Below are 11,451 nucleotides of genomic sequence, written 5' to 3'. Positions count from 1 at the left end.
ATTTTTGCTAAATAATTATATTATGTGTATATATTTTCCTTTTCACATAAAATGCAAATTCGACATGATAAAACTCACACCTTATAAGAAAAAGGTATATATACATAATGTACTGAATAATCTTGTTTCACATGTATCACAATTGCATCAACACCGTCCACGTCACCTGACAGTCAAGAACCTCGGTTCAGATCGTATAACCATGTAAAGTGTGGGACCCAGTTGAAAATATCTCACGATTAGTCAACGAGACAAATACAGTTAGAAACAGTTGGCTTAAAAACAAAGCACCAAAACGGCTAATTTTTAGCGGAGCTGGTTAAAGCAGGGAGGGCTTTTGCTGGTTGAGAGCGACGAGAGAATTTGGCCCAAATTTTTTTCACAATGTAAATTATTTCTCTTAAATTTTTCATTTTTATTTCCATTTAGGATTACTTTTCATATGGGTTTTGTTATAAATTCCATTTTAACTTATAGTTGATCATCTTCTTTCCCCCCCGCCCCCCCCCCCCCCCCCCCCCCCCCCCCCTCTCCAAGTTCTGGTGCAGAAATATGGATCTGAGAAGTTGATCTTGGAAGTTTCCTAAAGCAGATCACTCTTAAGGCATTCGTGATAATCTGCAGGTATTTTAAAGAAATTGTTTGAAATCTTTAATGACCAATTGGATTGCTCTCGCTCAATGAATTCTTTTATTTCCTTATGTGATTGTATAGATGGATTTGGAGCTCTGTTTGAATTCAATTTTTGTGAACATTTTACCTATCCATATGCTTTTCTTTTTTCTTTTTTCTTTTCTTTTTTTTCACTTTCCCATTGAAACCCTTTTTAGATTTTCTTCTAGCTGCTTTTAGGTGTTAGATCTGATTACCTGGGAATCCGAACAATGAAATTGATGGATTTTTCTGTAAATGGGATGTTAGATTTTAGACAGTTTTAGAGTTCAGGATTTATCATTGACATATAAAAAATAAAAGTAATTTAAAAAAAAAAAAATGTTTCAGCAAATGCAGCTCCACATTGGCCATGATAGGAACTTTCAGCCAAAGATTTTACAATATACTATTTATTCACTTAGACATTGTGAAAAATGAAAATATGCAGGCTAAACAAGCATTTCATGGCAAATATCTATTGACGACGTTAGAAGTTTCAAATTTTTGTTCTTTATTTATTTATTATATATTTATTTATATTTTATGTGTGTTTGGATTTTCAAATTCTTTATGTTATTCTGTTAAATATTTACAAATAGGGCTCTTGCATAAGTGGTTTTATAGCCTTTTTTTCATAGGTAACTTCTAGCATGGACCTTCCTGAAACTAGCACGGAACATGTAACAGAGAAGATAGAAGATGGTAAAGAGGGAGGTCCCTCATTCCATTGTGATCTTTACGATTTGGAAATAGTTCACAAGATAGCTCAAGCTTTCCTCCCGGGGCTAGCTACAGCTTGTGTTGACAACACAACCGGTGATATCTTCAAGAGCCCTGCTTCAGTGGCTGTTGATATGAGAAAAGAAATGGTGGAGTATATTACTCAGAGAAGTGAAAGTTTTGTTGCAGAATCTGTTATCCTAGAAGGTGGTCCAGAAGCAGAAGCATCTGACCATCCCTACGATATCATTTCTGATTTTGTTGATGAGTTTGCAAGTTCGAAGAGAAACTTATTTAGTAGGGTCTCAGGATGGCTCCTAAGTGAGAAGAGAGAAGATAAGATAGATGATTTTGTTCAAGAGATGGAAATTAATGGGTTTTGGTTGATTGATAAAAGGGAAGTGATTGCACAAACTTTGCTTAAGAATGTTGACTTCAAGACTGAATATCACTGTGACATGAAGTTTGACTCTGCAGAAGAGCTTGCCAAACATGCTCAGAACTGCAGCTTTAGGTCCATGTCTTGCGAAAGTGAGGGGTGTAATGCCATATTTTCTGCGAGGCATTTGGAAAAGCATGATTCTTCATGTCCCTTTAAAATTATTCCATGTGAACAAAATTGCTCGGAAGAACTCATGAGACGCGAGATGGACAGGCATTGCATTACTGTTTGTCCAATGAGGCTTGTGAACTGCACTTTCTATGCAGTGGGTTGTCAGTCACCTATATCTTACTGTAAGCTTGAGCAACATCGTTCAGATTATCTTCATTCCCACATGCTCTATATTCTTCAAACTATTTACAAGGAAGCTTCAGTTGAGGATCTTAAACCACGAGTCGAGCAACTAGAAAAGGTTAGTCTCAGGGGTTTCTTTTGGTGTTTTTCATTTTCCTGGTGATAGTGGTTAAGAAAAGTAATCTACCATTGTAGAATGCTTATCAATTGCATATTTTGTAATCTTGTCTTTCTAGAATTTGAGATGTGGCTTTGTATTTTTACTGCCCCCTATGCTTTTATTTAGTTTGTTAGTAAAACAACAGGGTGGTATGCTTCTTCAATGGTTAGCCACCATTGACGTTCAATTTTTAGTTTCCTTGTGTGAAATTTCTTTTCCAAATTTGAAGTATTTTCTTTTGACCATGAAAATCTGAACAGAAGTGGACAAGATTTTTCCTAGCATACAACTCCTGATACAGTGATAATGCAAATGTGGAAAGCATTCACTTATTAAAAAAATATTTCCTACCAACATCTTTATCTGATTCTATTCTCAGTCGTGTCATATTTCACCAGCAAGGACCATAGTATAGAAGTTTAATTCTGCATTAAAAACTCAAGATCACTTTAAAATGTAGAGCGTGTGAAAATGAGAAATAATGATAGAGGTTTTTTTGGAAAATTTGTTTTCAAGTGCAAAGTGTATTCACTTCAGACAGCTAATAATGAAAATTTGGATGTAAGAATGCTTTGGTAGGAAGAATTTAGTTTCCTGCACTCTGCCTAAAAGGGACTGCTAAACATCATTAGCACATTACAGCAAATGAGAGCACATTTTAGGTTCGTTAAATTGCTAGTTTGATGTTTGACCATTCCTTTCTTCTGATTTGGGATGAGGGTTGGTCTTACTGTGGTGGAATGTTGCCAAAAGTTTCACTTCCTCTGAATATTGTGCAAGAATAAGTGTGTCACAAAACCATATTTTGGATTAGTTGCTATTATTACATGTTATATTTGTTATTTGCATTCAATTTCTAAAGATCATTACACTTTCTGTTTGCTTCTAATTCTTGTTGGAACCTTTTTATATTGCATGACAGGCATCATTGTATAACGAATTAGCAGAAGCTCGAAATGTAAGATCCTTAACCTCAAAAATCAAGGATCTTGAAACAAAGCTGGGGCCGTTCGAAGTTAAGAGCAAGCACTTGGATAATGAAGAAGCAAAAGTGGAAACTTCTTCGAGTCCTATAAGTACTTTAGAGGAGGCTGAAAGCTGAATTCAGAGTGGTCAATTATACTATGCTAGCAAACCTTGTACATGAAATGAAAAATAGTTCAATCTTATCAAAGTGGCCATTGCAATTTTTCCCTTGGATATCCCCGTACTCTCTTGAGCCCTTTGGTTGTTATGTTTCTTCCTCATCCACCATTGTTTTTTTACTTTTTTTAATAATTTTTTTACTTTTTAGAATAGCTTTATATAGCCTCTTGTTTTTATTTTTGTCCTTTTACCTGAGAAAGTATATAGGGCTTGTTCAATTTGGATATTTTGTAATGACAATTGGTCTTACAGAGGGATTTTTTGTTTTTTGTTTTTTGTTTTTTTTTTTTTCTCCTTTTACAGAATTACCTGGATTATTTAAATCGTTCACAAAACTGATTTTCTTTTGGGTACAAATTCAGAGAGCTGAAGGGTTGAAAAAGTATGAAAATGAAGAAAATGAAAAACCATGGGGGGGACTCGGCTACATGAAATTGTGGTGGTCGTGGTAAACTAGAATACAATCAGGTGCTCTTCCATTCCATATGTCCACTTTGGATCTCAATTTCAGTATTACTACCACTTACAACCATTTCAATTGAAAAACAAGGGATGAGAAATTTTCAAACACACGGCTCGTAAAACCTAAACAACCATCAACTTCTAAAAGTGATCTGCTAACGAGCTTGAAAATCTTAAATTTTAAACGCTTATGGTACTTGGAATAAGCTTAATCATAAAAAAGAGAATCCACCACTACTGTTACCAAACCCCATAGAGAATGGACAAGAACCTCTTCATTTGGCGAAATGAGTAACATGTCAACGATAAAATCCACTGATTATATTTTTGATATTTCATCATTGTTAAATTAGTTAGGGTTAATTTCCTGGAATGATTTAGAATTAAAAATAAAATATAACAATTTAAAATAGAATTGTTAACGGCTTACATTTGAGGATCCTTATCCATCGAAAATAGTCCATCCCCCACCACTGATTAAAAATGATGATAGATTAGCAGCTCATAAAAAATTACCATCAGAAGATTCATTTGTAAACGCTGTTTGGCATAGATTCTTGGAAGACATGGATTCTTGAAAGACAGAAACAGCTTTCAAATTTAAAATCTCCAAAGCATGACTTTCTCAAATCTATGCCAAACAGAGCCATAATCAGTTATGATTATGCCCATCTAAAAACCAATTTATTTAAATAATTAAAAAAATAAAAAAGCATATAAAATGACATCTCGGTGTTCAAACATTCAAAACTTGAAGTGAGGCTCTAAAATAAAACTCCGGCCATTACAAAATAACGAAAATAACATAGCTAACAGTCGAACAATCATCTAAAATCACATATAAAGGCTTTAAAACAAAACGCTGAATGTTAAAAATTTTGTGTACTCTCCAAGAGTCAAAAACTACAATATTTCTTTAAGCACGAAGCCCCCTGTTCAGACTCACCATGCGGGTTGAAGAATCCATCTGAGAACCTCTAACAGCCCGTGAGCTGTGTCCAGTTCCGCGGTACCCAGTTCGGTCCCTTGAATACCCACCACCTGCAGCCTGGTTAAAAGCAAATGCTCTTCCTCCACTGCTATATCCTGTACGCCCAGTGCTGCCACCTTGCCTTCCTTGACCAAAGGACAAGTTGTCTTGCCATCTACCACCAGCAGATGTTCCAGCAGCATAATCCTGATTATCTCTACGCCTTAGTGGCAGATCCAATCCACCACCACCACCAATCCTGGCCTCTATTGCCCTCTCATTACTTTCAGCAAGGATTGACAACTTCTCTGTCAACTGGAATGCTAAAGCTTGCAGCCTAGTGGGTCCAACATCATGGAAAACAATGCAGCCAGTTGGCTGGTCCCAATTTGCATGGAGTTCCTCATTGATCATCATCTTGCTAACAATGCTGTGAATCTGCGCTTCTGAGAGGTCAAACAATTTGGTCAGTTGGTCCAAACTCAGAGAATCATAGGACGAGTAATACGTAAACAGATAGGTCCTCAGTGCCTCTTCCTTTATTTTAACCTTGAGCATATCAAGTACATTCTCACGGTTTCTAAGGAGCTTCCAAACATCAAGGGACGTAATAACATCAAAGGCCTTCTGGAAGTCTCCTTTCATGAGGGCCCTGGTGGCAGCCATTACATGGTCCTTTACATTTTCAGGTGGACCTGTGAATGTTTGCTTCTCACTTGCTTCAAGCACCTTCCGGTAAGCCTTACTTATGACCTTGCGCTTTGCATCATAGACATTGGCTGCAATGTTAGGCACTTCAAGCAGCATAGCACATATCAAATGGACCGCCTCCAAAAGCTCAAGATTGATATGCATATGATATGGCATTTGTCGTCTCCTTTCCAACCTTTCCTGAAAGAGGCGGAAAGGAAAAAAGGCAACAGTAAGGCAGAGGGAAATATCACATATTTACATTGCAAGTCCAGCAGAAGAGACTTATGCATCCCATTAGATTGCAAGAAAAATAACCTGACTTATTTGGTACACTCCGTTTAGCATAACCATGCTCTATTTCTTTCAACTTTCAATGACTTGTACAAGCTATTTTCTTGATACGTGTTTATTTCACAATTCTCTCTCCTAAAACTAATAGAATGCGTTCATAAGAATCAACAAAGCTAATAGCTCATATTTATAAAAGGGTGCTGAATTGCATTCCAGCATTTATTTCCAGAATTCAAATAATGCATATAACTATCCCAACATTAAACTCATCTTGGATGAGCCATGTTAACTATTTGCACATCTCATCCCAAAGTTAAAAGCACCAAAAGCCAAGATGAAAAATATGCATATGTAAAATCTCTTTAAACATTTTTCAAAGTTTGTTAAAATTAAAACACTGGATATATAAGTTTTTGATTAATGATTAACAATTCTCATAAAAATTAAGCCAACTGAAAGAATGATGAATATAGTGTTAAAACTAACCTTCATGATGCTAAACAGAAGCTGATGGATTATGCCAATGATAAAGGTATTACTAATGAACTATCCATATGCATGAAATAAATTTTGGGAATGGACAGATCAAATGCTTTGAAACATACATATTTGACACCTACAGCCTTGTGCATGCAAGGATGCCAAAATAAAACTCCACAACTATCTATAATAGGAAGTTAGCAACTATAAAAGGATGAGCACTACATCAAAATAACAGGATGTCAAATACAAAAAATAGGTACCTGTTCTGGAGTCTTCTCATGAAATCGATTTTGCACCACACCTTGTGCAAGCAACTCTTTTACCCTTCCACCGGTATATAATTCAGAAAGGCAGCTATGTCCTTCAGTGACCAGTCCATTACGAAATGCACATAAACCAAGCTGTGCCATAGCCCTGTTAAAAAGTATCTGAGTTGAAATATCCATGTGCTGAATGCTATCTTGCAGGTGACTCATTAGCAACAAATCACGAGAAGTTGAAAACTCATCCAAGAGAGCATGGTGATAAATATCACAGAGCATTGCACGGGCTTTTGTTCTTTCATCACCATACTTATATATGAGAGAGACAAGAATATCCATCAAGGTCCTGCTATTCTCTGGAAAAGTTGGTTTCCGAGGAACAATCTCTTGAACAACAATAAATGCAGGCGGACCCCTGCTTTCTTCAATCCTAGGCTCCTCACCCGATTCTCCACCAGTATGACCATCTTCAGACTGCTCTGCCAATTTTCTCATGGCATCATAAACCTCTTGTGGTTTATAATAGATGAGTTCAACTCGCCTCAAAGCAACCTTTGAAGCAGCTTTAAAATCTCCCTTGCGCTCTAAATAATCCTGGACATTTTGAGCGAGAACCAAAAACATTGGCTCATCCCGAAGTCTTTCCACATATTCACGAGTATGTGGATCGATGCACTGCAAACTCTTGAAGAACTCAGCATCTATCCTTTCCAAGAAGGCCACCAGATTTCCCCAAACCCGAATAGTCCCATTGTAGTCCGCTCCTTTTTGGGATTCATTCTCATCAATTTCAACCATGTCATCAACCACAATGTTGGAATACTGCACAAGAATATCAAGTATAACAAACATATTTTGCACACATTTCTTCCACACATTGATAGGCATGTGCCCACTGAGACCTGGATTGACATCAAACTGAGCAGAAACCACGCTGAAAAGAATCTCAAGCTTCTGTGCAGGGGTCTTAGCAACCTTTGTTAAAAAGGTAAGCTGCTCTACCTGCTCAAACCTTCCAGTTCCCTTCCTGCCCCGAGCAGCCACAACCTCTTTGAATTTCTTGTTCACCGTATCCCAAGTGATTTCACTTGGATCCTTCATAAATTGCTTGTCCATGAGCTTATCTCTCTTACTCATCTTCCTCTCCCACCCCGCTTCAGTTAGGTTATCCCTATCATCTTCTTCCTCATCCTCCTCGTCTTCAGTTCCAGACATTACAATCTTGGAAGGATCCTCCTCAATCTCAGAGTCTGTTTCTTCTTCCTCTTCATCCTCCTCGTCCTCGTCCTTTTCCTCCTCACTCTCAGGATGCTCCCTATATTTATTAATCAGGTCCTCATATTGCTTGTTGTTCTTCTTCAACTTCTGCTTCATTGAGTTCAAGGCCTTTGCATTGCTACTACTCATCTTTTTCCTAGCATCCTTATTTCCCATAGCCTGATTCAGAAAGTCTTCCAGCATCACGAGTGCTTTAATGTAAAGTGAAGGGACCTTTTCGGACTCGGTTACACGCATCACTTTCTCAAGTTGCTTATTTATTTTGTCAAAGCTCTCCTGTAAGCTAACCCAGTCATTAATTTTCATCGCATTTTTCATTTGGTCAACCGTAGCAGACATCTCCTCGAAGCGCTTGTCTTTTGCCGATCTAACAACACGCTTCTGGCCATCAGAATCATCACTGTCACTTGCATTATTCCCGCGTAGGTATCTGTTTGGGGTTGGTTCATCAGCATTCTCACCCCCATTCTCAATCTCCTCATCATAATCAGAATCTTCTTCCTCAGAGTCACTGCCAGGCTGAAATAACAGGAAGGCCAAAAAAAAAAAAAAAAAAAAAAAAAATCTTAAAATGTAGGATCCAAAATTTAGGATTAAAATTTACTTCGAGTAAATAGCACATACAGTGGTCCAGAATCTTGATGCCGCCATTCTTGCGTAAACAAAGACTGCAAAAATCAAAAGGTACCATCATTATTTGTTAGCATGACATACTAAAAGTAAATACATAACAATCACTTATTCCTCAAACATAAAAATGGGGCACCCAAGAACAATAACACCATTCATAAGATCCGTTTTGATACGGAAATCGATTGGAAATTACCCAAAAGAACAAAAGAAAAAAGAAAGCAGCTCAGGAATTTATATATATATATATACATGGAAAAAATAAAAAATAAAGTACCTTAACTTTCTTGAACATCATATAACTCGTAACTTATTTAAATTCAATAAGACTTTAGCGAGGAAATCAAAGCTACGTAACAAATGTTTCCAATGAAGAAAACATAATTTATTTAACACCAAATAATTTTACTAGAAAAGATATATGCATGGATTATAAAGATTCCACAAAACCAAACGGTACCACCTAAAACCCTAAAACATAAAAAGCAACCATAGATCCACACAAATATTTAGATTTTTGTTGTTTACGGAATAAAGAAATGAAAAAGAAAATAAAAAAATCAAGAAAAAAAAAGGTAGTATAGTTCTTACAGTTTCTCGGCAACCAAACAGCGGCAGAGAAACCCTAAAGAGAAGGACTGCGTTACCTTCGTCGCGGCTCAGATGAAAGTGATAACAGAAAAAGAGTAGGGAGGCTGAAACAAAATAACACCGACTCTGAAAATGCAGGGTTTCTACTAAAGATTCAATTTGGGCCCAAATGGAGCCCGGGTTTAACAGCATTGAATTAACTGGATTGGATCCTTGAAATGGGCCTCATTATGGATCAGTTTTTTTCCTCATCTGTATGTAGGTCTCTTTGTCATAATTGTTGGATTCCTCTTTTTTTTCTCGTCTCTCATTTATGTGTTTAATTAATTGGACCCATCTTTTAAAATTAAAAATAATAATAATAATGATAATGGTATATCCTTGGTATAATTTCGATCTGAGAAGAAAATAATTATATATAGATACGTTATTATATATATATATATATACACATAAGAATTATATACATACACACGTACGTTATATATATATATATATATATATATGTATGCATAAAGAGAGAATCTTAACAACTTTGTTTATATGAAATATTGAGAATTTTTTTACACATGTGAAAATGAAATCACTGTCCTAAAAGAGCACTCTCTTTTTTAAGTGAGAAAAAGTACAATTTGGAACCTACTTTAAATCAAGGTAGATTCAATTAAAGCATTATAACATTTCACACAGGCCTTTAATTAAACCAAAACAAACCCATTCAATCCCTCTTTCCACTTGTCCTTTGTTTGGTGCTTTTCATAAAAGCAACCCATTATCCGATTACATGTTCATGTATTGATCTAATTTAATGTCATACTATTTTTTAGTATAACTTATGTATAAAGAATAATATTGAAAAATATTAAATAAATCTATCAAAATATGTATCAAATACTATGTATTAATGTGTCATTAGATTATATTTAATTATATTTATCACTTTAAAAATAAAATTTATATATCTATGGGAGGACCATGACCCTCCTAAGCTTTTTAATTTTTAAAAAAATAGACATGGTATTTTTTATATAATTAAGAAAAAAAAAATCACTTTAATATATATTTCCCCCCCCCCCCCCCTTAATAAAGAACTAACTTTTTTCTTTTCTATATACATTATATTACTTTTATATTATAAACTCTATAGTTAAATATAAGTCATTATCTATTTTTTTATTAAAAACGTTATCCAAATTATAGAATTAATTAATTTAATTATCAAATAATAGTGTAATTATATACTAAGTGATTAGTGATAACTCTCAAGAACTGATTAGTGATAATTATTCATATTGATATATTTATTACTCGATATTAGCTTCCAAAAAAAACTATAGCTAAATATATAATTTAGTTAATATTTATAGGAATTTCTTGTTTTCTTTCCTAAAAATAAAAAAAAAAAGATTTGGTATTCTATTGTAAAATGAAATTAACAATTTTTTTTTTACGTAAGTAAATATTTTAAATAAAAGATATTGCTATATAATATTTAAAAAAATGATAAATTATAGTTTGAGCCTTTAATTTGGCCCTATTTATATTCGCATCCTTTGGGTTCGTCCATGTCTATAACTTAATTAAATTAATATATTGATTAATAAAATATTAATCCATAACATTTATTATACATTTTGATAGAATTATTTAGTTCTTTTATCATTATTATATGTATATACATATATATATATATATATATGGTCAATTATATTAGACTGCTTTCTATATATACATATAGCTATATATATTGAGAGAGAGTTTGTATGTGTATAAGAATTCTCTTATGGGAAAATTAAGAATATATTTTTGCCAGAAACAATGTTACATAATATATTATGTGCCCCACGACATGTTATGTAATATTATCATGGATAAAAATTTGTTTAAAATTACCGCATACAAAAACTTACTGTATATATATATATATATATAGTTGTATCTTGAAGGGAACTTTGTCTGAGAAATTGTTGGTGACACTGAAACACCAATTTAGTTCCCTTCTCCCTATAAAAATTTTCCAAATGCTTAGTGGTAGCTTCTCAATACACATGTTAAGATATCGGTTGAAGATTAGATTTAATACACCATTGAAGAAACCCCCAAGGAACCAATCATGTATAAAGATATCAGGTATAAATTCAAACAACATGACAAAGTGGAATATTGGGTCATCAAGTGATCAGTACCCAATAATCAACTTGTAATTTATTTTGTTTTAGTTTTTAAGCCCATTTGATAAAATCCACCAGCGTAGATAGTAATCGTACTACTAGCTATAGCTAGGACTATTATATGTGTAAAGAAAATTAAAATCTTCATGTTAACTAATACTTAAATATTGCTTAAGCCTTCTGGTGAAAAGAAAAAGTACTTC

At 34.5% G+C, this 11,451-nt stretch overlaps 2 protein-coding genes across 4 annotated transcripts; one reads left to right on the top strand and one right to left on the bottom strand.

Annotated features, from left to right (window-relative positions):
* Positions 1-248: 248 nt before the first annotated feature.
* On the top strand, positions 249-3,685 carry LOC107419293 (uncharacterized). Of its 2 annotated transcripts, none has more exons than XM_048472904.2 (4): positions 249-386; positions 538-624; positions 1,279-2,228; positions 3,193-3,685. In XM_048472904.2, the coding sequence occupies exons 3-4, from the start codon at positions 1,305-1,307 to the stop codon at positions 3,370-3,372; spliced, it is 1,104 nt and encodes a 367-aa protein (XP_048328861.1). In that variant the 5' UTR covers positions 249-386; positions 538-624; positions 1,279-1,304; the 3' UTR covers positions 3,373-3,685. The 2 variants fall into 2 exon arrangements, with proteins under 2 accessions (XP_048328861.1, XP_048328860.1); XM_048472903.2 differs by having other exon boundaries at positions 250-386; positions 1,293-2,228.
* A 926-nt stretch (positions 3,686-4,611) lies between these two features.
* Positions 4,612-9,288, bottom strand: LOC107419275 (eukaryotic translation initiation factor 3 subunit C). 2 transcript variants are annotated; one of them, XM_016028018.4, is made up of 4 exons: positions 9,134-9,288; positions 8,481-8,524; positions 6,576-8,375; positions 4,612-5,739 (listed from the first exon to the last, which is right to left on the bottom strand). In XM_016028018.4, the coding sequence occupies exons 1-4, from the start codon at positions 9,267-9,269 to the stop codon at positions 4,795-4,797; spliced, it is 2,925 nt and encodes a 974-aa protein (XP_015883504.2). In that variant the 5' UTR covers positions 9,270-9,288; the 3' UTR covers positions 4,612-4,794. The 2 variants fall into 2 exon arrangements, with proteins under 2 accessions (XP_015883504.2, XP_048328859.1); XM_048472902.2 differs by having other exon boundaries at positions 9,078-9,219.
* Positions 9,289-11,451: the final 2,163 nt, after the last annotated feature.

The sequence above is a fragment of the Ziziphus jujuba genome, chromosome 2, assembly GCF_031755915.1.
Source record: "Ziziphus jujuba cultivar Dongzao chromosome 2, ASM3175591v1".
Lineage (NCBI taxonomy): Eukaryota > Viridiplantae > Streptophyta > Magnoliopsida > Rosales > Rhamnaceae > Ziziphus > Ziziphus jujuba.
Note: the sequence above shows the minus strand (reverse complement) of the source record. Positions and strands in the feature narration are given on the sequence as shown.